Genomic DNA, 26477 nt, shown 5'->3' on the forward strand with positions numbered 1-26477 from the left:
AAAGAGGACATAATATTAGACACAACTGGATGTTTTTAAGGTTTAAAATCTACTAAAACAACGAACAACTATGATTAGTTTTACTACCAATATTTAGCACTTTTTAGATTTATTCATGGTAATCGATGGCCTCACCTCATCCAATTCTCACAACCAATATCACATTTACAATCTTAATTTAATCTCATGCAGCACTTTACTGTAGATTTCAACAAGCTTGCTCTTATTTCATCTTTCTGTCTTTATGAATATTTTAATTTCATTCTAAACCCAGTTGTTTATCCGGCTGGTGATACTTCTCCAGTCTCAGCTGCCTGTGTCCTGTGATGTGCTGTGTGAATGGTAAACATGAGGAGATGAAATAGTCATGAGGAGGACACGGCAGGTCCCTGGTCTTAAGATTCAGGACGGGGGGGCATTCGGGGACCAAATAAACGACTACCATTTTTAGCAGCTGGAGATCAAAGCCTCTCGTCCCGCTCTTTCACTCACTATTATTGGACCTGATTATCTTTCAGTCTCAATGTGCCGCTGCCTTGTGGGGAAACCTTGACTTTAAAATGGACATCAGAGCGTTTCTCCCATGACGATTATTTAGGAACATTATTTAGGGAATAATAACATTTTGTTATTTGCACACTATGGTCTTTTAACATTTTTCATTGTTCAAGTCAGGAATAATATTCAAATGCACTGTAATGGACTTTCTGTCTTACAAGGGGACTTCCTCTGAGGTGCATTTGGAAGTTTTCCAATTTGCTCCAGGCTGGAAGGGGGAAAAGGTATGATTTGTGATGAACAAGGGTTTTTGGGAAACACATTTTTTATATAGTTTGTACTTTCAGCTCTTATGGTGGAGATTTGTGCTTACAATTTTCCCACTAATCCATTCAGGTCGAAGGTCACATCCCCAAGAGTTCCTTTAAGCGGGAATATAATCCTACCACAGTAATATCTGTAATTAAAAAAACAGTTTTAAAGGTGTACTATGTAACTTTTCTGGTGGGAGCTGCTGTTGCCATTGTCAGGAGCGGTTAATGCTGCAATACGGCAATAAACTCGTCTATCTTGCATTATTGTTTGCGTCTGGTTTTATTACAAAAAACAAAATCTTGAAAAACATAGATTCTTGTGAGCTCGAGCTGTAACTAGACCTGACTAATGTGGAAAGATATGTGTAATGCTATAGTGTGAAACAGTCCATGCAAAGTATAGCATATCCATGGCAACAGCAGAAAAGTTCAGTTAAAAAACGTTCTTTTTTCTCCGCTAGCTTTTTTGTGTGTCTTTTTTTGTGCCGATCTTTAAACCCTCTGACACGGCAGTCTGGATGTGTTTGAAGCTGCACTCCCTAACGTAATCTGCCACGTTATTGCTCAGAATATATAATATGACATTCAAAAACCTCCACGTCTCCACTATCTCCATGAGACGAGCCATGTTACAGGTCAGATCTGCGGAGAGACGTGTCCATTCACAGCAATAATACACGCTTTTCAATATGACTTTAGCGATAAAAACACCTGTACCTGCACAATGGATAAGTTTAGTGCCAAACTTCAAAACATCACCACGGAGACGAGCAGATGATGGTGAAGTCTTTAATTCAAGAGAGATGTTTGGAGCACCAACCACACCGACTGCTAAACTACACTGCCACCAGCCACTAGGGGGCAGACATCAGTCCTAAGCCCTTCGTCTCACATTTACAATAAGAATTAGAACTTTACATAACTTTTACTCTTTTTTTATCTCATTGTTTATGTGATAATATAGTACTTTTTTGTTCATAAAGTTTGTTTTTTTGGTTCATGGTGCCAATAATCATGAATAATATTGATGTTTCTTCTCACAATAATGGTCAAATGTGATATTGTGACGTCTCTGAAAGGCTGTAGTGTGTTTTTATGAGTGCGACCTCTGTACACTGTAAAACTCCTCCAGCTGCTTAAAGGTAAAAAACTAAACAACAATGTAATGTTTTGTTCTGTTTGGGATGCGTGGGTAAAAAGCAGAGGACGCATATTCTGTCTGAAAAATGAACACAAATTAAGTACATTTTTGAGATTTGTCACTTGGCAAACCTTGAAGACGAAATTGAAGGAAACTCAGGTTAAAAAACAAAAAAACTAAAAAGCATAACACAATGAAATCCAAAGCGTCCTGTCAGTGTTGTGTCTTGTATATTCAAGGGCCCACAATCAAACCACTCTTTTGTGCCTGGAGTAGTAATAATATTTTTGGTGAAGTAGCTTTAGAGGCAAAGTATTTTTGTAGAGCACATAGTAATTTAAAGTAATTTACAGAAGAAGAAAAAATGCATTAAAATCACAAAACAAACGGATCAAAACTACTTCAAAAGAGAAGAGCTAAACAGAACTGCATAAAACTGAAACATCCCATGTTTACTCTGGCACCAGCAGGAGGCCGGTCCATGTTTAGTCCTGACTCTGGCACCAGCAGGAGGCCGGTCCATGTTTAGTCCTGACTCTGGCACCAGCAGGAGGCCGGTCCATGGTTAGTCCTGACTCTGGCACCAGCAGGAGGCCGGTCCATGTTTAGTCCTGACTCTGGCACCAGCAGGAGGCCGGTCCATGGTTAGTCCTGACTCTGGCACCAGCAGGAGGCCGGTCCATGTTTAGTCCTGACTCTGGCACCAGCAGGAGGCCGGTCCATGTTTAGTCCTGACTCTGGCACCAGCAGGAGGCCGGTCCATGTTTAGTCCTGACTCTGGCACCAGCAGGAGGCCGGTCCATGTTTAGTCCTGACTCTGGCACCAGCAGGAGGCCGGTCCATGTTTAGTCCTGACTCTGGCACCAGCAGGAGGCCGGTCCATGTTTAGTCCTGACTCTGGCACCAGCAGGAGGCCGGTCCATGTTTAGTCCTGACTCTGGCACCAGCAGGAGGCCGGTCCATGTTTAGTCCTGACTCTGGCACCAGCAGGAGGCCGGTCCATGTTTAGTCCTGACTCTGGCACCAGCAGGAGGCCGGTCCATGTTTAGTCCTGACTGGCACCAGCAGGAAGCTGCTTTGAAGTCTATTCTCTACAACAAAAGTGCTTGGGTTAAAACTTTGCAATGCTTGCACTTAGGAAGTCCATAAATAATTCATTCTTGAGTGTTCCAAAATAGCAAGACGAATAGTTTATCATATATTTATTATTTTATTTATTTAAGGACTTATACGCTCACTGACTCCATCTGTAAATCAAATCACTTTAAATGCATTCAACACCAACTGTAGCGTCCAGTCGAATTGAGAAGGCCAGAACTGATGGTTAAATGTCTTTTAATGAGCCTTTCCGTGTCATTCAACCAACGTAAGAGCTAGACAGAATAAAATAAAAAAGACAATTACATTTTGGACGTAAATCCCCGTATTTCTAACTCATTACATTGGTACTATATTTTCACAACATATACATCCATAAAACATTTCAAATATCTCATAAATACAATCGTTTTCCACTACAGACCTTGTTCCCCTGTCGACTGTAGCTAGATCCTTGAGTTTGTCCGTGTTTTGTCCGTTTTCCGTTGTTCAATTTACTTTTCGTCTTTTCCAGTGTGTCAAGTAGACTTCCGTCTTACCATCACTTCCGGTTACACAGGAAGTTACCAAAATAAAGCAAAACCTTACCATAAAACATAAATGTGTCAAATTGACCTTTACACCAACCATCTGTGCTGAAATGTGAGACTCCCACTGCACATGTCAAGTGTCTCTTATAAAAGCCTCCTCCCGCCTCCTTCTACTGCCTCCTCCTCCTACTGCCTACTCCATCTGCCTCCTCCCGCCTCCTTTGCTTCCTCCCGCCTCCTTCTGCCTTCTCCCGCCTCCTTTGCTTCCTCCCGCCTCCTTCTGCCTTCTCCCGCCTCCTTTGCTTCCTCCCGCCTCCTTCTGCCTCCTCCTGCCTTCTACTGCCTCCTCCTCCTACTGCCTCCTCCTTCTGCCTCCTCCACCTTCTGCCTACTCCCGCCTTCTCCTGCCTCCTCCTGCCTTCTACTGCCTCCTCCTCCTACTGCCTCCACCTTCTGCCTCCTCCTGCCTTATACTGCCTCCTCCTCCTACTCCCGCCTTCTCCTGCCTCCTCCTGCCTTCTACTGCCTCCTCCTCCTACTGCCTCCACCTTCTCCCTCCTCCTGCCTTCTACTGCCCCCTCCTGCCTTCTACTGCCTCCACCTTCTGCCTCCTCCTGCTTTCTACTGCCTCCTCCTCCTACTGCCTCCACCTTCTCCCTCCTCCTGCCTTCTACTGCCCCCTCCTGCCTTCTACTGCCTCCACCTTCTGCCTCCTCCTGCTTTCTACTGCCTCCTCCTCCTACTGCCTCCACCTTCTCCCTCCTCCTGCCTTCTACTGCCCCCTCCTGCCTTCTACTGCCTCCACCTTCTGCCTCCTCCTGCCTTCTACTGCCTCCTCCTCCTACTCCCGCCTTCTCCTGCCTCCTCCTGCCTTCTACTGCCTCCTCCTCCTACTGCCTCCACCTTCTCCCTCCTCCTGCCTTCTACTGCCCCCTCCTGCCTTCTACTGCCTCCACCTTCTGCCTCCTCCTGCTTTCTACTGCCTCCTCCTCCTACTGCCTCCACCTTCTGCCTCCTCCTGCCTTCTACTGCCTCCTCCTGCCTTCTACTGCCTCCACCTTCTGCCTCCTCCTGCCTTCTACTGCCTCCTCCTCCTACTCCCGCCTTCTCCTGCCTCCTCCTGCCTTCTACTGCCTCCTCCTCCTACTGCCTCCACCTTCTGCCTCCTCCTGCCTTCTACTGCCTCCTCCTGCCTTCTACTGCCTCCACCTTCTGCCTCCTCCTGCTTTCTACTGCCTCCTCCTCCTACTGCCTCCACCTTCTGCCTCCTCCTGCCTTCTACTGCCTCCTCCTCCTACTGCCTCCACCTTCTCCCTCCTCCTGCCTTCTACTGCCCCCTCCTGCCTTCTACTGCCTCCACCTTCTGCCTCCTCCTGCTTTCTACTGCCTCCTCCTCCTACTGCCTCCACCTTCTCCCTCCTCCTGCCTTCTACTGCCCCCTCCTGCCTTCTACTGCCTCCACCTTCTGCCTCCTCCTGCTTTCTACTGCCTCCTCCTCCTACTGCCTCCACCTTCTGCCTCCTCCTGCCTTCTACTGCCTCCTCCTGCCTTCTACTGCCTCCACCTTCTGCCTCCTCCTGCTTTCTACTGCCTCCTCCTCCTACTGCCTCCACCTTCTGCCTCCTCCTGCCTTCTACTGCCTCCTCCTCCTACTGCCTCCACCTTCTGCCTCCTCCCGCCTTCTCCTGCCTCCTCCCGCCTCCTCCTGTGGCATATTTCAAACTGATTGTGAGGAGGATGCTCGATACTTGAATTGTTTTTGGACACTCCTGTTGTCAGACTGGTCGTGGATGATGGACTGATCTTGTTCTCAGGTTGAACCATGGAGGGACACTGCTGTTTTTACTCTCCTCCTTCTGCTCCTACTCAGCTGCGTGTACTCTGTGATGCTCCTGCTTCTCTGCTTCTTCTTTTCTCTCTTCTCTCCTCTGTTTCTCCTCTGCTCCTTCTTGTGCTCCTCCTCTGCGCCTCTTCTGTGTATCCCTCTTCTCTCCTCTCTCCTGTTTTTACTCCACTCCCGCTCTTCTCCTGTCTTCACTGCCCTATGCTCCTCCCTCTTCTCTCCCCTGCTTCCCTCTGCTCCTCCTCAGCCTCTCCTCTGCTCCTCTCTTCTGTTTTTACCTCCATCCTGCTCCTCCTCTGCTCTTCTTCTCCTGTCTTCACTGCCATTTATGCTTCTCCTCTGCTCCTCCCTCTTCTCTCTCCTACTCCTCCTCTGCTCCTCTCTCTTCTCTATCCTACTCCTCCTCTGCTCCTCCCTCTTCTCTCACCTACTCCTCCTCTGCTCCTCTCTCTTCTCTATCCTACTCCTCCTCTGCTTCTCATCTGCTCCTCCTCTGCTTCACCTCAGCTTCTCCTCTGCTCCTCCCTCTTCTCTCTCCTACTCCTCCTCTGCTTCTCCTCTGCTTCTCCTCCACACCTTCTCCTGCCCCTCCTCTGTTTCTCCTCTGCTTCTCCTCTGCTCCTCCCTCTTCTCTCTCCTACTCCTCCTCTGCTTCTCCTCTGCTTCTCCTCCACACCTTCTCCTGCTCCTCTTCTGTTTCTCCTCTGTTTCTCCTCAGCTTCTCCTCTGCTCCTCCCTCTTCTCTCTCCTACTCCTCCTCTGCTTCTCCTCTGCTTCTCCTCCACACCTTCTCCTGCTCCTCCTCTGTTTCTCCTCTGTTTCTCCTCAGCTTCTCCTCTGCTCCTCCCTCTTCTCTCTCCTACTCCTCCTCTGCTTCTCCTCTGCTTCTCCGCCACACCTTCTCCTGCCCCTCCTCTGTTTCTCCTCTGTTTCTCCTCAGCTTCTCCTCTGCTCCTCCCTCTTCTCTCTCCTACTCCTCCTCTGCTTCTCCTCTGCTTCTCCTCCACACCTTCTCCTGCCCCTCCTCTGTTTCTCCTCTGTTTCTCCTCAGCTTCTCCTCTGCTCCTCCCTCTTCTCTCTCCTACTCCTCCTCTGCTTCTCCTCTGCTTCTCCTCCACACCTTCTCCTGCCCCTCCTCTGTTTCTCCTCTGCTTCTCCTCTGCTCCTCCCTCTTCTCTCTCCTACTCCTCCTCTGCTCCTCCTCTGCTTCACCTCAGCTTCTCCTCTGCTCCTCCCTCTTCTCTCTCCTACTCCTCCTCTGCTTCTCCTCTGCTTCTTCTCCACACCTTCTCCTGCTCCTCCTCTGCTCCTCCTCTGCTTCACCTCAGCTTCTCCTCTGCTCCTCCCTCTTCTCTCTCCTACTCCTCCTCTGCTTCTCCTCTGCTTCTCCTCCACACCTTCTCCTGCTCCTCCTCTGCTCCTCCTCTGCTTCACCTCAGCTTCTCCTCTGCTCCTCCCTCTTCTCTCTCCTACTCCTCCTCTGCTTCTCCTCTGCTTCTCCTCCACACCTTCTCCTGCTCCTCCTCTGCTCCTCCTCTGCTTCACCTCAGCTTCTCCTCTGCTCCTCCCTCTTCTCTCTCCTACTCCTCCTCTGCTTCTCCTCTGCTTCTCCTCCACACCTTCTCCTGCCCCTCCTCTGTTTCTCCTCTGCTTCTCCTCAGCCTCTCTTCTGCTCCTCCCTCTCCCTCTCCTCTCTCTTCTGTTTTTACTGCCCTCCCGCTCCTCCTCTGTGTAAACTGAATTAGGGGAGCCACTCTACCTCAGTACCTTCACAGCGGGACGTCCCGTTGGATCCGTGAGCAGCCGGGCCCTGGTCTGGCCTCTTCATCATGGGACAAATCACACAATGATCCTCTCCACGGTGCGCTCAGTCCTGGGGCAAAGCTGGTGGAAAACACGAGAAAGGAAAACGAGGATGGCAAAAGAGGAGAAGCCACTGCAAATAACATAGTGTGAACATTGATCAAAGTTTTGTACATTTTAATTTAATTTCAAGTGTCCAAGTTAAAGGTGCAATATGTAACTTTTATTTCCTACAGCCTGTTCTTGCACCTCGTGTTTCAATTCCCAACTCTATTTCAATGTTATGCAAAGAGTTCAAAACTGACTTATTTTCTTTTTTGAAGTAGGAATGAGAATAGGGAATGACATGCAGCAAACTGTCGAGAGCCGGGTTTGAACTCACAACGCTTCTGCCTAATCACACAGCGGCATTTGATACTGATTTCGATGCTATGATGACTTTTAAGAGAGTTAAATGGAATCACAAAATAATGGCAGTTGATTTTAAAGTACCATGTCATCGGCTTAAGTTATTCGTCAAGGTTTTGGGGAAAATAGAACAAAACACTTATCATAATTACAGACGGAAAAGTTTTTTTTGTTGTTGCTGTAAAACGTCTTTCTGATTGGACGGTGATGGAGCCAGTGAAGATAAAGTGGGGAGACAAAAAAGCTAAATGTTGTGCTGCTTTCACAAAGCGAGGGAAACATCTGCGTCACATTTTCAGACTAATACGAGCTGCTACCGAGGGGCTTTTTATCTCTACTTCCCAGTTTATATTATCCATATACTGCCAGCATTTTTAAGACCATTTTCTTTATCTGCATACTGTGTTTTATCCCTCTAAAAGTTAAGCTTGTTTTGTAATTAAATCGTTATTTGGTCATTATCCTTATGTTCCTGGTCTGTAATTAAGACTTTTAGTGCTGTTAAGTGCAGTAAATGAAAGAGACAAATAATCAATGATTCAAAGGAAGTCGTTAAACCAACTCCAGTATGGGTCTTTGTGCCTTGTTCCTCCCCACACACTTCTGCCTCTTTCTGCTATGGATGGGCACTTTGGGGATGTTTTGGCACTTACGGTCGGGCACAATCTAATGCCACTTTTCCATTAGTAACTGCTCTACTCGGCTCGGCTTCACTCGGCTCGGCTCTACTCTCGACCCTGGTGGCATTTCCATTAGAACTGGTGCTCAGTGGTGCCGTGTAAAACTGGAAACAGTGCAAATGATTTGTGACTCAGTGTCTGCTCGACAGGCAAACACCAAAACACTGCTGCACCACGATATAGTATCTATAAAACATCAGCCATACTGCTACAGCTACCTCCAATAAAGCAGAGTCTACGAAGCACTTGGAATTACGGACACAGGAAGGATACAAACAGGACCAACAAACTTTATTACTCACCTCTCGTGAAGCTAAAGTTAAACTACAGCGTTCTCATCCATGCTCTTATCGTGTTTTCCTCCCCAATTCGATGAAGCCCAGTCCACAAAACATCGCCGTTAATCCAGTTTGCAGCGTTCTTTGCAGAAATAAAACATTAAGAGTGTAGATCTTCTCGTGAGTTTGTATAACTCATGCTAGAAGAGTCGGTGAAGCTGCTGCAGGTTCAGTAAACTCACTTCCTGTGCAGTTTATCATCAGCTTTCTGTGCATTAAAAGCTTTGATCCGACCACATTTCAAAAACTATAATGTACAGTTTGGACGTGCATCAAAACTGGAAGCGCAATGCTCGGATCATTTTCTAGACTTTATCATCTTGAAGCTGATGCTAGGTGTGACCATTGTCCACACATGGGGAAATTTCGGTGTTACAACGCAGGTAGACACAGAGGAAAAGAACAGATAACTTATAGGAAGTTAGTAGTGTGTGCTGCCTTTTCTCTTCACGACTGTCTTAGTCTTTTGTCAGCGGATCATACGCATCTTCCATGTCTGGGGTCTCACGTTTAAAGACTCCAAACTGGTGTAGGGCGCAGCATGTTTACGGAGGACACAGCGGTGTGACCTGTTCTGAGGAGGAAGCACCCAATGGAAATGCGCTAAAGCAGTGCTGAGACGAGCCGAGCTAAGTAGGTACTAATGGAAAAGCCCTGTCCTGGAAAAATGCTATAAAGGCTGATTTGTGTAGAATTTTCATGTCACAAGTCAGCAATTAGTGTTGGGTGGATTGATTCCAAATATCAATACTGACAGAGCTATCCAAAAGTGTGATGCTTCAAATTAAAAATAGAAAAATGCATTTTAATAAAAAAAATGTTTAATACATTCTTTATATTTTATGTTTTCTACACATATATTTATGTTTCATATTAGTTCAAGCAGAGTTTGAATGAAAATAATGAAGTCCAAGGTAAAAATGTTGGAGTTTCAATGCGTTTTAGTGCAAAACTCTTTGGTATCGGATCAATGTGACGATATTTGCCACAGTATTACTTGGTATCGAATCAAATAAAATGAAATCAGTAGTATCGCCCATCACTATCAACAATGCACTGATTCCCTTGGTGGCCTGGAAGCAGCTTTGTGTGTGTATTAGAACCTTTGCCATTGATATCGGCAGCTCTATGTAACTATACAAGCAGAGGAGGATTACAACAGACGGCCCTGGGCGACTTCCGGAATAAGAAGAAATCCAACTGCAAAACTCCATAGAGGAAAAAAGCACATTGCTTATAGTCCCCAAAGTGTTGCAGTCATATTTTATATTATATTTTAGTCATTTCATGTTTTCAGATCAGATTTTGTGAGCGTACGTTTGTACTCAGGGGATGTGCAGAGTCAAAGATGGTGTTTAAAAACCAGCATGGCGTGGATTATTGTGAATCCAGCCATGACAGTTGCTATAGAGCTATAAAAATATGAAATTTAAAGTGCATTATGTAACTTTTCTGAGTTGAATGTCGTATTGCGAAACATTCCAGGCAAAGCAATCACTAAGCTGACACAGTGCACCTTTAACTATTCTTTTTGAAGTAAATAACATGTTTATGTATGGGTTAGTATTGTATATGTATTGTATGAAAAGTGCAATATAAAAATGTATATCTTTGGGGATTACTTCAATGACAATATTCAGACCGTGTTTTATTTCAGTCCATCGGAAATTCATTAAAATGTGCCAGTAAATGTCTTTTTTTTTTAGAGTTATCACATAAAGCACCACGGGACTGTAACGTATACCAAAAAAGAGTACAGAAATATCACAATCTCTTCGATAATTTGTTATATTTTTTATTGTTAAACTGCTTATTTTGCAGCCTTTTGAATACTTTGAAGTACAGATCATACACTTGATATTGTAGTTTGCTTATCTCCAAAAAAATACATTTATATTGTAAATTTCTTGCACATATCACCTCTAATGAATGATAATGCAACATGGAGATAAAACTGTTCTAGGGTTGTGTAACTGGGGAGGGAATCTGGTTTAAAACATGATCAAATTAATTAAAAATATATTAGTGAAAGTGAAAAAGGAAAACGGAAAACAAACAATTTAAATTTGTATCCATTATTTGATATTTTGTACAGTTTAAATTGTATTAAATCTTCATTCTGACAGTGCTCTGAATAGTTCATTGAATTAACTACAGCAGATGAGTAAATGTGGTGAATCTTGGATGAGAGTCAAAACGTTCAGATGATACAACTGCATTTGTTATACAATTGAACTCTCCTGGACGAATAAGGGATTACACCGAATATTAAATGAGGTTATTGTAGAGAGAGGAAATTACATTGTGGAGAAGTCTTTGCACCGTTATTAGAGACGATACAGTCACTTGATCAAAGCCTCATTACGCAGATGAAGGCAGATTAAAAAAGCCATCGGAGCAAAAACTAGAGCTTCTTTGGTCGACAGTGAAACCATCATATTCTCATCAAGTGGTGAGATCAAGTGTGGTCTGAACAGAAGATTAGAACAGCGCAGGAAAAGACAAGATATGAGCAAATCTGAATTATTATTTTTGTGTATCAAGTCGTGCAATGAACTGAATGAACTGAGTACTACAAAAAAGTACAATAACCTTCACCAGATACACAATTGTGTCTCTGAAATAAATACATATACTGTATATGTATTTGCAGTGTGTGTGTGTGTGTGTGTGTGTGTGTGTGATTATATATAAATAAAATAAATAAAATAAATAAAATAAATAAAATAAATAAAATAAATAAAATAAAATTTAATAAAATTTAAAAAATCTAAATAAAATTATGTCTCAAACTTTCAAATGTAAAGGTATAAGGTGATATGGTACCTCTTTATAATACCTGCACCTAATTTTCCTTAACAAAGCATGAACAAAGAGTTAATTCATAATGAACATACAGTTTATTAATCCGGCTTCGTAACGACTTAAACAAGGGTAGGTTTGGGGTTAGGGCTTGGAATAAGGGTCAGAGTATAACTTAAATAGTTACTAAGCTTGAATCATTCTTATTAAACTTAGATTAAATGTGTTCCTAATGAATTAAGTCTCTGTTTGTGCTTTGTTAATCCTGGAATAAGTGTACTAATTATGATGTGTTATCAGGGATATTTCTACACTTTTTTCATTCATTTTATAGACATTTCATATTTGTCTAATAATTAATTTGAACTAATACCTTTAAAGACATTTTTAACACATTTCTGTTGGATTAACATATTATTCTCTGACTATTGTAATCATGATACTCAAAAAAAACAATATCAGGTTATAATATGTTCTGTTTTGAATCGGTAATTGCTCTGAAACAGTTCTCATTTTTTGTCCTTTTGAGACCTGTGGATAGGAGTATTTTCAGAGGAGCCCAGTCTGTTATAATCATAGTCAGTCTGTGGCCAGGCCTTATCTGAGGCTGCAGTGCTTCTAATATGAGACTGTGAACAGGTTTAGATAAAGTCCTCAGACGTCCTCAGGGGACACATACCAGAGCGTCCTGCAGCAGTGCCTAAGTGCTGCTAAAAGCCTGTGAAGTCACATCTTCTACTCGGCCTACAGTATCGGCTCGGGCGTGCAAAACGTCGCATTTTGATGACGTAAGGCTAAAAATATCATCAGTTTTTATATTTAAAAAGTGCATGTTTAGGTGTTTGTTTCTTATTATTCTGTAGGGCTTTCGTGATTATTGATCAGTAGTTTAAACAGTGTAAACCTGAGAACAAACTGCCGGTTTAAGGCATTTTTACTGGATCTACCTCCCATATTAAGTCTAAATTAAACTTCTATGATTGTTACGAAGGGTTAATTGTAAAATATAAGCGCATTGGCTCATTATTAATCTGTTAATATTAATGTATTGAGAAACAGATTCTCAAACATCGTTGTATAGTTTCTTTTCTCCAAACATTTATATTTATAGTGGGCAAATTAAAAACAACAGAAATGCTCCAGCATCAATAAAAAAAAAGAAGAAGAAGCAATTATTACATTTTTACAACAAGTATATGATCGCTTGGTGGTTAGGAACATTTCATTTTTATATTAAATGATTATGAATAGCTTTGTTTGATCAAATCTGTTCGGGCTGGGCTGAAACCTCTGCTTTATCGAGAGCAACAGCCAATCACTTGCTTCGCTCCTACTCCCGTCCAATCAGATCGCAGAACATGAACATCCGAAGGCGAACACCAGTAGATTTTGCAGGCCGAGTAGATATTGAACCTACACCTACGCTACGCTAACGGTTTACCCTAACTGGCTACGCTAACAGGCTAATCTCAACTCTGAACCACTGCTCGCACACATACAGCCCGGTTTGTATGTCTTCTGGGGACACTGCATTCATTGACCTTCACTTGGCAGTGTTCCATTGATCACAGCGTTAGATTCCAGCGCAGACCAGAGCATAGCACTGTTGTGGTCTTGGTGAGACACTTCCTCCACCTTGCCTGTGTAAAAGGTGTATGCGTGAGTGAAAGACGGTTGCAGAGGGTCAGTGTTGGTCATTTGTTGGACGTTTCGACTCTCATCCAAGAGTCTTTCTCAATCTGTGGATCTAGTCTGAGTACTCGGATACTTATACTACTCTGAGTAAGCCCTGCCCCCCGGGAGGAGCCTCCTGATAATAGCCTGCCCTGTTTTTGTTTTGTTTACACTGAGTTTAACCTGAAACCAATATTCTTTGTTTATCCTAACAGCCCCGTAATGGGCCATCGGAATCCTATTACCTGGCTGCAACTCCCTCATGCCTGATGAGTACCTGATTAGCATCAGAATGGTGAGGGCTGATGCCGTCCCATGGCTTCAGAATACTGCTGTACACTGCTGGAAGATTGAGCCTTAAACCTCCATTCCTGTTTAAAAAGGGTTTTTTTATCTTTTTTAACATAAATGGCATTGGGAATTTGCTCATAAAGCTTCTTCTAAAGTGGCTGTTTAACCTGCTGTTCGCACCTATAACGCTCTGTACAACTTTCCCCACTGCACTGGATAGAATACTCCAATTGTATTCCATTGCTTCCATGTAACCATTGCTCTGGTTTTGTGTAGGCATCGTGTCCTTTGGGTGAACCTGTTTTTGTCTTCAAGTGTTGCCAGTTTTAAAATAAACAAGGATTTTTTGCTGTCTAAAAACCCTTAGTAGTTTTTCAGACAGTCCAGACACATAAGGGATAGTGACTCTGTTCCTTCTTGGTTCTGTTTCTCTTTTTTGGCTCTCGTAACTTTATATTCTTTACTGTGAGAACTTAGAATACTTTCACATTGAGTAATATTATAATGCAGTGCATGTTGTGCATTTATTTATTACTGACAGTAGTAGTAGTAGTAGTAGTAGTAGTAGTAGTAGTAGTAGTATAAATAAATAGTATAATAGTAGTATAAATAGTATAATAGTAATATAAATAGTATTATAGTAACATAAATGGTATAATCATAATATAAATAGTATAATAGTAATATAAATAGTATTATAGTAACATAAATGGTATAATCATAATATAAATAGTATAATAGTAATATAAATAGTATTATAGTAACATAAATGGTATAATCATAATATAAATAGTATAATAGTAATATAAATAGTATCATAGTAACATAAATGGTATAATCATAATATAAATAGTATAATAGTAATAATAATATAAATAGTATAATAGTAATAATAATAATACTAATAATAATAATAGTGATAAAAAAAATAAAAAAAAACATTTCCACCTCAAACTTACAGAACATGGTCAAATCAGCAAAATGATGGATTTAAGTGAAGTATAAAAACAAAACAGTGGCAAATATAACAATGATGACAACCGTGTTTAACCTTTAAAACAACGCAGTCAAATGGAGCTGCACTTTGTCCATTTGAATGAAGCTGGTTCTTATACTTGAGTCCCCACATAAGTTGGTGAACCTGTTCATCACACACAGCTTCAGTGTTGGCCTCCAGAGAGCTCCTAAAGGCCACATGCCAGTTATTCCTGTCCTCGCGGGGACACACCCCTTTAGATTGTCTTTCTAATGCAATTGTCTAAAAACAAAATGAGCTGAGAGTTTGACTAAGAGCAAAATATACTTTAGACTTATAAGAAACAGCTAAAAATCTACAACTTACATATACATTACACACATTAATAGTATCCATCTTACATTTATTGCATTACAGGTGTTTTTTTGTTATTTCTTGATTTTTACGGCTGCCCTGGTTTTGACAATACAAGTTGTAACGAGGCTCTGGTGAGATTTATTAAAACATCAGCGTTGTGTTGTCGTTCAAGAGGCTTTATTCACCTTTTCACACAGGGTTGTCATCCTCCTGAGAAAATAGGTCCTACACAGACTAAAAATAAAAAGGGAATTGACGTATTGCTGACGTTTGGTGCAAATGAACATGGGACATTTCGCACAGATTTAATCAATAATTATCGTATTTTCGCAGCGAGACCTTTCCCGCTCGATTGGAAATGTTAACACAACAGACAAAAAGGCAAAAGTGGGCGGGGCAGAATCAGGTGAATGAAGTAAACTACTGTAAGAGGAAAACTATGTATCAATACACGGCTTAAATCAATGAAGTACCAGTCATTGAATAAACATGAGTTACTTTTCTGGTGGAAGATTCACACTTGTTTGTCTCCATGGTGATGTAATTGTTTTCCTGGGATGTTTCACAGCGTGGCATTAACTGTTCATATCTTTATCATTTGAGACAAGCGGTAATGACACTAGTTACAGGTCAAATTTGTGGAGAGGATGTTCTTCACGCCATGTTTTAGCAAGTTTAATAATCCCGTAACATGTAACATTCCAAAGAAAGTAAAGTCATCTCCATGGAGACGAGTAGCTGTCTGAAATAACACACAGTGCTCCTGTAACTCGACGGATGCTTAAATGTTTAAATTGTAGATATATTTGTAGATTGTGGATGTTGCATCTACAATTCATGCCAAAAATAGAAGTTCAAGCTGTTTAATGTGATTGTAGGAGAATATGTAACGTTTTTAACAATATAAAAAATACAAACTTGATAAGTAAAGCGGGTCATAACCCAAAAACGAACGTCTCTAAGTTCCTTAAACACTACTGTCTTTCTGATTGACTGTAGTGTTTCTCCCAGGCCGTTCAGATTTCTTCTGACGTCTGTAACAGCTCGCTCTTCTCGCCTGGATATCAATCAGAGGCAAATTAACGCTTAGGAGAATTTATGAGAGTCAACACGAGCTGTGGGGAACGAATTATAGCTGGGACAGGTTTACATCTGGGACACGGATCAAACGCTACACGTTGGAGAACTTCCATCCTGCAAGCCTGCACGGGACTTAGGAGGGCATTAATATATGTCTTTTCATCTTTTTTTAACTTCAGGCCTATCATTTATGTTATACAGAATAGAGAATGATCAGAACATATGAGAATCTATTAGGACTGTGCGTGTCTTTTTTTTTTCTCGTCAAATTTCAATCCAGGCACTACATTTTTTAATGCTTGAGATGGATCAATGCTGGGAAAGAAAAATTGTAAATTTATTATTATTGGCATTTTGCCCAGTTCACTTTCAACAATTTATATGCCATAAAAGCCTTTTTGAGACATTGATAGGGTAATTTTTAGATTGTTTTTATACTAGGCTGGGTAATAAATCAGATTTGAGGGGAGATCAATATTCTGACTTGGGGTTTCTTAATGGAGAGGTTTACAGTCAATGCTCGGTCAGTTAAAGTATGTGGTTTGGGGCAGAGTTTGGACGTGGTAGGAAGAAATTGGAAAAGCCTTTGTGTTTTGTCCATTTTTGTTTTTGTAAAGAAAAAAGAACATTAAATGGTACGTACTGTTAGTTTAAGTAACTAACTTTAATTTGATTTACTAACTTTAATTTTATTAATTTTATTAATGTTATTCATTTTATTAATTCTATTATTTTTTATTAATTTTTATTAATTTTATTTCATTTATTTTAGTTTGAATTACTTTATGCTAACAAGATATTTCAAGTACACAGTGAAGATTAAAATTTTCTCTGATATCGACATTGATGCATTGTTGCTACACAGTTGCTAAGGCTTATTGAGATATTGAAAGAGCTAGTTTATTGCGCAGTATTTGAGTTGACTGAAGGATATTTTAAGTGCGATGTGAGGATCTCAGATACATTTTCATGACCAAATCCCAGCAGAAGCCTGGACTCATTAGCTCTCTTCTGTCTGCTCTTCCAGGCCGCAGAGGTCCAGACCCAGCGCGCGGCTGAGTTCCTGCCCGAGTTCGGCCTCTCTCCTCTGGGCAGCTTCACAGACGACTCCCCTGAGGACCACAGCCTCATCTCCAGGCCGGACGACCAGGTCAGTCAGACTTTCACAGGATAGAAATGACGTGTCGCTGAGAAGAGCAATGTATTCAGGTGTTTCAACCTCACAGTGAGAATGGAACTGCAGTGTAAAACATGTGCTTTTCATTGATTTCTGATGGTTTTGTTGTGCTGAATGCAAACTAATCTATACAATGAAGTTGCCTCTGTTTTTTTAATGCAATCCTTGACATTGGGAGCCACTACAGGCAAAAAATGTTCCAATCTGAAATTAAAGATGTTTTATTATTTCAATTTACTCAACTTACATCCATAGATTGATATGGGACATTGTAGTTTTCTTAAAACATATTTTCTCACATAGAGATGTAAAGATAACTCTTAAAAGTATACACACACCAAACTGTAATCTTATACATAATAAGATTTTGACAGATTGTACAGAAGAATTAGTTGATATCCAAGTCCAAGTTTGGTTTATTGAAGTTCAACCCCAAAAATGTGGTGGAATTTACCTTTTTATGTCAATTTTCAGTAAGTCTACTCTACTCTAGTCTACTCAGATATCCCTTTGTACATTTCTTTGTATCTAATACTTCAACAAAATGAACCAAACAATTCAAACTTGACTCAATATACTGTATATATATTTTTTCAGATTTCAGATCCAAAATATGTGCAATGTAATGAAAAAATGCACATATTTTGCAATGTAAAAATGCACATATTTTGGATTGAAAACATGGTATTAAGATGTTTTATCTGCAGTGTCTCAGCTTCAGTTGTAAAAGTTCATCATGCTGTAATGAGTGAGATTATAAAGATTATGATTGTCATGCTGTGGATGTTATTACTGCAGTGGTTTTATAGAGCACTCTCCATTTTGAGTTACAATTTACTGGCTTGCTGTAACTTTAAAGTGCACTATGTAACATTTCTGGTGGAGGGTCGTTACACCAGGTCAACACTGGGTCAGATCTGTCTCTGAAAGTATTTTTCAATCATGAAAATACTTGTAATTGAATAAATGCGCGATAAATGCGCTCAGTGTGTTACCGTGGAACCTTTCTAGCAAAGTGAACCCCTCGAACAGAAAAGTTAGAAAACAGATGAGAGAAAACAGATGGAAAATAAATAGTTTAATGCTGATGTGTTTTTAAAACTTTATATGTGAAAATCTTTTGCAATGTTGTTTGACTAAGCGGTAAAAGTGTGAGGCTGTGAAGTGGATGTCATTGACTTTGCTAGTGCTAAAACTGTCTGTGAAATATAGATTGAAAAACAGCTTTTGTGCAACTCGGGCGCAAATGAGAATGTGTTTTTATTTATTTATTTATTTTGCTTTAGAGATACTTCTGTGTTGCTGCTGTATTGATTGTAGTGGAAGAGTGAAGTGGCAACTGAACACAACCGCTGTTTTTGTCTTGTGCTTTAATTCTAATTGGGTTTTATGAACAGTCTGTTTGTTGATCAATGACCTTCTGAGCGATGTAACGCAGGGTTTTATGACTGCGAGGTTTAGTATCGACACTCAAACTAGCATCAAAACAATAGAAAAAAATCACTTTTACAGGACAAAATATGACCTTTCCTGAACAGTTTTTAAATGATCCTGAGCTTTTAAATGTTCCTTTCATCAGCATTATAGTATGAGGCCACAATGTTTAATAAAGAAAGTACTATTATTTAGTGTGGTAAATGTCAGTCTATTGTATTGTATTATAAGCCTATTTTTAATTATCATTGCGGTATTGAAAGCGGTATGGAGAATCGAAATGTTGTTAGCGTGACAACTGTTCAATCACTATACGGGTTGTCAAAAGTGTCTAAAATAACACACTAATCCATACTAAAACTATTCTAAAACTACCTTAAACAGGACAAATGTGACCTTTTTTGAACAGTTTTAGAATGATCTTGAATTAGTATAAGACCACATAGTAACATAAAGAAAGCACTGATATTTTGTGTTGAAAATATGATCTATTTTTCTGCATTTAAATGTTTAAAAAAGAGCTTTTGTCCATGTCATTGCTTATTGAAATCGCTCTGGAGTGGATAGACAGATGCAGGGTTCAATAATCTTCCGACCACTTGTGTTTTGCGCCAACACTCGTCACTAGAGGCGTAAGAAATGTGTTCATAGATTCAGCAATCATAAAGATAATGCAGGCGCTGAATGGGAAAGCGCGGTCTCATTTTACACATTAACACGTTGATAGCAGTTTCCAGATTGCAGTTCCTGTGTGTGTCGCAGCGCTAATCTTTCTAATCTGTTTTGGTGCCACAGTCTGGTCCGCACACAGTCCATCTCGCTGTGTCTGCTGTGAACAATGTAGTGTGGACAGCAGAATCTGACAGACTGATGAGCTCTGACGAGGAGGCTTTGTGCTGCGAGACTCATCCCAACAACAGCACTTGTGTTTTCTGCTGCAGGCGTCATGGACATGTTCAAACAGAACGGTGCAAAGTATGGGTGTAAAGTATGGGTGCAAAGTATGGGTGCAAAGTATGGGTGTAAAGTATGGGTGCAAAGTATGGGTGCAAAGTATGGGTGTAAAGTATGGGTGCAAAGTATGGGTGCAAAGTATGGGTGTAAAGTATGGGTGAAAAGTATGGGTGCAAAGTATGGGTGCAAAGTATGGGTGAAAAGTATGGGTGCAAAGTATGGGTGTAAAGTATGGGTGAAAAGTATGGGTGCAAAGTATGGGTGTAAAGTATGGGTGCAAAGTATGGGTGTAAAGTATGGGTGCAAAGTATGGGTGTAAAGTATGGGTGTAAAGTATGGGTGTAAAGTATGGGTGTAAAGTATGGGTGTAAAGTATGGGTGTAAAGTATGGGTGCAAAGTATGGGTGTAAAGTATGGGTGCAAAGTATGGGTGTAAAGTATGGGTGTAAAGTATGGGTGTAAAGTATGGGTGTAAAATATGGGTGCAACACGGAAAATGAGCCGGTGAAACGCTCAGGACATAGTTGAACAGTGACACAAAACATCTGATATAAATGACTCGAATACATTAATGACGACATAGTTCATTTACACTGCACCTTAAAATGTTTTATTAACATTATATTACATTGAAATATACTAGAAACATGTGAAATAATCTGCTTGTTAATAATTGTGTGAAAATGTCACTTATTTGAATTTACAAGAGAAAGAAAATATATCTGGGTTTTGATTCATGTCAAAATAAGGTCAAAACAATCCAAGACCAGAAATCTACATTAAAGCAAGAAAACAGGCAATAAAAAGTTAAGGTAAAACAAATAATAATTTTACAGAAAGGTTAATGTCTTGCACACTTTCTTTACACTTGTTTTGCAATGATTCTCACTATCTTATGTATTTTAATTAAATTAAATAAAGGAAATATTTTTTTTGGGTCTAGATTTAGGACAATAAATGTGGGTTAGTTTTATTGATTTTGTGTATTAAGATGTTTGCCAGTGTAATTGCAATGCATTTGGGAAAGAACTATTAAAATGGTTCACAACATTGTTTGTAAATCTATCTATAAAGTAACATTGGCTCATTTTATTATATATGTAATAAGCTAACTTACAGTAAATAGAGACAAAACATTGTGAGGTTCAAAATTATGAGTGTAACAAATACTTCAATATGTAAACTTTTTCTAAATACTTTTCTTTGCAATGATTTTATGGTTATTGAAAGGTGTAAATAGTATAATCGGTTAGTCCTGCCCCATCTAAGTAATAACATAGCACACATAGCTGTAAAGGCTCTTCCTTTGCCATATACATGGCAGTCCTAAAGCAGAAACTTCAGTCCCGGTGCGTTTGTAGAATATCAAATTCCGTGTCTGTCTGCTCGCCTCCACACCAGTCTCTTTGGGGCTGAACTGCTCATAAGTTTGTGTTAAAACATCCGGCTAATGTGTCAGAGTGATGTAAGAGCAGGAAACTCACTATCAGAGAAAGTGCTCAGCCTCCAGGATCCAAATGGCTTCTCTCTCTCTCTCTCTCTGTTTCTGTTTCTCTCTCTCTCTCTCTCTCCCTCTCTCTCTCTGTTTCTCTCCCTCTCTCTCTCTGTCTCTCTCTCTCTCTGTGTCTCCCTCTCTCTCTCTCTCTGTTTCTCTCCCTCTCTCTCTCTGTCTCTCTCTCTCTCTGTGTCTCCCTCTCTCTCTCTCTCTCTCTCTGTTTCTCCCTCTCTCTCTGTGTTTCTCCCTCTCTCTCTGTTTCTCCCTCTCTGTTTCTCCCTCTCTCTCCCTCTCTCTCTCTGTCTCTATTTGCGGTAAAGAACTGCCTCTTATCCCTCTACAGTTCTCATCTCTTTTCACTCATCCTCTTTCTCCTTCTCCCCGTCGTCCCCACACACACTTTCTTTCCCTTTCTCCCCTTTTTTTTCGTCATAATAAAAGGTCTGGCTGTAAAAAACGATGTATTTGGGACTTCAAACTCTTGCAATGCAAACAAAAGATGGACACCCTTTGCCGTGGTTGGATTACAGCGATGTTCTTTATGTTAACGCTACAGCTAAATGTATTTATGAACAGGTTGTGGTGGGCTCGCGTCCCGTCACGGTGGTCCCTCTGCCAGGGCTGAGTGTTCCTCGTCACCCTCTGGATGGTTTTAATACGATTATATTTGTGGTTGTGTTGGCCCTGTCTGTGGTGCACCTGTCCCGGGGCAGCGAGCTGAAGGTCACTATGCCCTGAGCTCACGTGACATTCGCAGCTCGTCCGTCCCTCTAGTGCGGACCGATTGGGGGAAGCGAGCTGTTTGTTATGCTGCTCCCATAGCTTGGATCTCTCTTCAGACTGAATTGAGGTTGTGGGAGCTGGTCTCGCTTTACTGTGCTTTTAAATGGAGTTCTCATTCTCACTTTGCCCCAGGTTGCATTTGGAAGACAGGTTTTGATCTCAAAGGGTTCTACCTGGTTAAATAAAGGTAAAGGTTTAATTGAAACAGATAAAGAATGTATTAATAACCTTTTATAATGTACAACAGGAAAAAGGGCTGTTCATTCACGTCTGAGGTTCATGTTTTATGCCACATCTTGAGGACTTCTTCCCCATTCAAAACATTCAATATCAAGTTTAAATTGTTAATCACTATGGCAACGGTCCTGTATTCTCACCATTCTGAAACTATGGATTACAAAGAAATAGATGTCAAAGAATGAACCAACCGTGAACCACAAATAACAATGGACAGTTATATAAAAAGAAGAAAATCACCTTTGCAGTTTGTTTGACTATTGATTTGCCGTGAAGTCAAATCCTCAACTCTCAAATCGCACTGCGTCTTTTTTTTTACCAAACGCAGTGATTATTGACCAAAAAACAAAAAAACAACTGAGATTGATTCGTGGAAAACAAATGATAATTTGTGCGTCGCTGTCAGACGGAGAGCAATGCATCTGTGATACGGCCTCAGTCATTTATTATGGGAAAGGTTTCAAAAGAAGGTTGTTTAGTTGGAAAGATACTGCGCGCGTTTGTTTGGGGCATAAAGATTGTGTAAATGGAGGTTACAAAGTGGTTCCACATGTTATATGTAATGGAATATACAGAAAAATGTATTGTCATATTTAACATTCACCACACACTTTGGCCACCACCTGACACAAACATATTTTATACTTTTGTTAAGGTTTCTAAGTGCATTGTCACACATAACATATAATAATAACAACAGCAATGATAATGATAACAATAGTAGTAATAATAATAATGATAATAATAATAAGATAAGATAAGATATTCCTTTATTGTCCCACATGGGGAAATTTCATTGGTGCAACGCAGGTAGATACAGAGGTAGATACAGAAGAACAGATCACTTATAGGAAGTCTGAAAAACACTTTCAGTAGAAGATCTCCTATAAATAAATAAAAACTCCCATAGACAAATAAATAAATAAATACATAAATACCATTGCATGTGATCACGACAGTAATTGCACATGAATATGTATCACGACAGCACATAGATTGCACATGAATTTCACAGTAATTGCACATGAATTGCACATGAATTCCAACAGCAATTGCACATATGACAGAATTGTACATGGTCAGGTCAGTATTGCGAGTGTTCAGTACTAACAGTTTTTGTTATAAAGTCTGACAGCAGCAGGAAGGAAAGACCTGCGAAACCTTTCCTTCACACAGCGAGGGTGGATCAGTCTCTCACTGAAGCTGCTCTCCAGAGTGGACAGAGTGTCCTGCAGGGGGTGACACTCATGGTCCAGCATGGATGTGAATCTAGCCAGGACCCTCCTGTCCCCCACCTCCTGCACCGAGTCCAGAGCACAGCCCAGGACAGAGCTGGACTTCTTGATGACTCTGTCCAGCCTCTTCCTCTCCCTCTCTGTGATGCTGCTGCTCCAGCAGGCCACACCTACAGGAGCTGATGCCACCACGGAGTCATAGAAGGTCTTCAGGAGTGGCCCTGTCACTCCAAAAGACCTGAGTCTCCTCAGGAGGTAGAGCCGACTCTGGCTCTTCCTGTACAGTGCGTCTGTGTTATGAGTCCAGTCCAGTTTGTGGTTCAGATGAACACCCAGGTACTTGTATGAGTCCACTCTCTCAATGTCCCGTCCCTGGATGTTCACTGGTGAGGGGGCAGTGGGGTGGCGTCTGCGGAAATCCACCACCATCTCCTTGGTCTTCCCCGCGTTGATGAGGAGGTGGTTCCGCTGACACCAGTCCACAAAGTCCTGCGCCAGTCCTCTGTACTCCGCGTCATCGTCGTCCGTGATGAGTCCGATGATGGCAGAGTCATCAGAGAACTTCTGCAGGACACAGCTGTCCGTGTCATGTCTGAAGTCTGCAGTGTAAAGGGTGAAGAGAAAGGGCGCGAGGACAGTGCCCTGGGGCGCCCCCACACTGCAGGTCCGAGTGTCAGACACACAGTTCCGGGCTCTCACAAACTGGGGTCGGTTTGTGAGGTAGTCCAGGATCCACTCTGCCAGGTCATACTCCACACCAGCCGTCTCCAGCTTGTCCCTCAGGAGCAGCGGCTGGATGGTGTTGAAGGCGCTGGAAAGATCGAAGAACAGAATCCTCACAGAGCTGCCAGGCTTTTCCAGGTGAGAGAGAGAGCGGTGCAGCAGGGAGATGACGGCGTCCTCCACTCCGATGCCACACCGATATGCAAACTGCAGCGGGTCCATGGCTGAGCTCACGGTGGAGCGGAGGTGGTCCAGGACCAGCCGCTCCAGTGTCTTCATCAGGTGGGACGTGAGAGCCACTGGCCTGAAGCTGTTGAGGTCTTTGGGGCGCGGTGTCTTAGGCACAGGTACCAGACAGGAGGTCTTCCAGACCTGTGGTACCACCCTCAGCTTCAGGCTCATGTTGAAGACATGCTCCATAACTCCACACAGTTCATCTGCGCAGGACTCAAGGAGCCTGGGGCTGATGCCATCAGGTCCTGCTGCCTTCCTCACTTTAATCCTCTTCAGCTCACTCCTCACCTGTGCTGGGGGGATGGGTGAGTCCAGGCGAAGTGGGGAGCTGATGGTCCGGGGCAGATAAGCGAAGAGGAACAGATGCAGGGCATTGTCCAGCTGTGGAAGAGGGAGCATGCAGCTGTGCAGGGGGAGGGGCGGGTGACCGATCAAACCTCAAGAAGTGAGCATTTAAATCATTCACCCACTGTAGATCCCCCTCTGTCTGGGCAGGGGGGATTTTGAAGCCCGAGATGGTTTTCAGGCTCCTCCACACTCCCTGAATGTTCTTTTGCTGCAGCTGCTCCTCCATCCTCCTCTTGTAGCCGGCCTCAGCCTGCCTGATCTTCCTCCTCAGCTCCTTCTGCACAGTCCTCAGCTCCTCCTTGTTCCCTGACCTGAAGGCTCTCTTCTTCTCCTTCAGCAGAGCCTTGAGTTCACGGTTAATCCATGGCTTGTTGTTTGGGTTAATCCATGGCTTGTTGTTTGGAAAACACCGCACCGTCCGGGAGGGAACAATGTTCTCAAAACAGAAGTTGATGTAGTCCGTGATGCACTCTGTGATGGTGTTGATGGCCTCCTCGCTCTCAGCAGACCACATCCTCACCTCACGGGACACCACAGGCTGCCTGCGCACGATGGGTTCATACACAGGCCTCAGATGTACAAGGTTGTGGTCCGAGCTGCCCAGGGGAGGGAGGGGGGAAGAAGAATAAGCCTCCTTGGTGTTGGCAAAAAACAAGTCCAATGTTCTATTCTCTCTGGTGGGGCAGGTAACATACTGGGTGTATGTTGGTAGAACAGAAGAGGGAGAAGCGTGGTTAAAGTCACCAGAGATGAGGAAGAGAGCCTGTGGATGCTGTGTTTGCAGCCTACAAGTGCAGGAGAGCAGTGCTTCACAAGCATTTTCAGCATTGGCAGACGGGGCCACATAGACTGCGATCAAAATCACATGTGAGAACTCCAGGGGCAGATAATATGGCCTCATGCCAATAGCCAATAGTTCAATATCCTTGTTACATAGCTGCTCCCTCACTGTGCAGTGTTCGGGTTTGGACCAGCTCGTGTTCACATACACCGCCAGACCTCCACCTCTTTTCTTCCCGCATTCTCTCGTTCTGTCCACCCGCAGCAGATTAAAATTGTCCAAACCTACAATAGAGTCTGGCATTTCTGCTGTTAACCAGGTCTCTGTGAAAATCAAGACGCTGCTGTCCCTATAAATCCTCTGGGACCGCATGAGGCTCGCTATTTCCGTCATTTTATTTTGAAGGGACCTCACGTTACCCATGACTACGGCGGGAACCGACTTCGTGTTTTCTCCTCTCTTCTCTCGGAGTTTACGTCCAGCCCGTCTGCTTCGTTGCTTTTTCCTTAGGATGTCCGCCGGGATAACGTGACGATCTCCGGGTAAGACGACAGTTCTCCGCAGTTTCATGAGTTCCTCCTTTGTGTAAACGCGGTACGGCGCCGGCCGGGGGGCGGGGCCGGAGCCGGGGGACTCAGAGCCAAGACACATCACAACGACACGACGAAAACACTCAATCCAGCCGAATAAAGTCAAAACAAGTTAATTTAAAGCGATTCCAGTGCGTGTCCCGATCGTTCGTGAAGTTCCTCTTTCATATAAACGTGTGGGCTCGCTTGGAGCTAGCTCACGTCACAACAACACAACGAAAAACGCTCAAATCCAGCCGAAAAAAGTCAAAAACAGTTGAATTAAAAAACTATTCCAGCGCGTGTCCCTATCGTGCAGTAAAATAGAAAAAATATACTAACTATATTTACAAAATATAGGAGATAAAGCACAATAAGGGTGAGAAAGAAGAGAGAGCGTTTACACCGGGCTGCCAGCTGTACCAGCGCCTTATGACGTAGTAGTAATAATAATATAGTAATAATGATAACAATTATAATAATACTAGTAATAATAATAATAGTAATAATAATAGTAATAGTAGTAATAATAATATAGTAATAATGATATCAATAATAATAATAATAATAATAGTGAAGTAAAGATAAACAAAACAAATAAAAACTCATGATTATGTTAACTTTAATTATGAGTTTAATTAATGCCTAAATCAATTTAAATGTTTTTTAAAAAG

At 42.0% G+C, this 26477-nt stretch overlaps 1 protein-coding gene across 1 annotated transcript in view; it reads left to right on the plus strand.

Annotated features, from left to right (window-relative positions):
• Positions 1 to 26477, plus strand: part of adamtsl3 (ADAMTS-like 3) — a 194906-nt gene that overhangs the window by 27781 nt on the left and 140648 nt on the right. The window contains exon 2 of the mRNA XM_072465424.1: positions 16861 to 16983. Within this exon, the coding sequence (XP_072321525.1) occupies positions 16861 to 16983 (123 nt within the window). The remainder of the gene's footprint in view (positions 1 to 16860; positions 16984 to 26477) is intronic.

Source organism: Eucyclogobius newberryi, unplaced genomic scaffold (assembly GCF_026437365.1).
Source record: "Eucyclogobius newberryi isolate DKJ021-1_F unplaced genomic scaffold, fEucNew1.0.hap1 SCAF_5, whole genome shotgun sequence".
Classification (NCBI taxonomy): domain Eukaryota; kingdom Metazoa; phylum Chordata; class Actinopteri; order Gobiiformes; family Gobiidae; genus Eucyclogobius; species Eucyclogobius newberryi.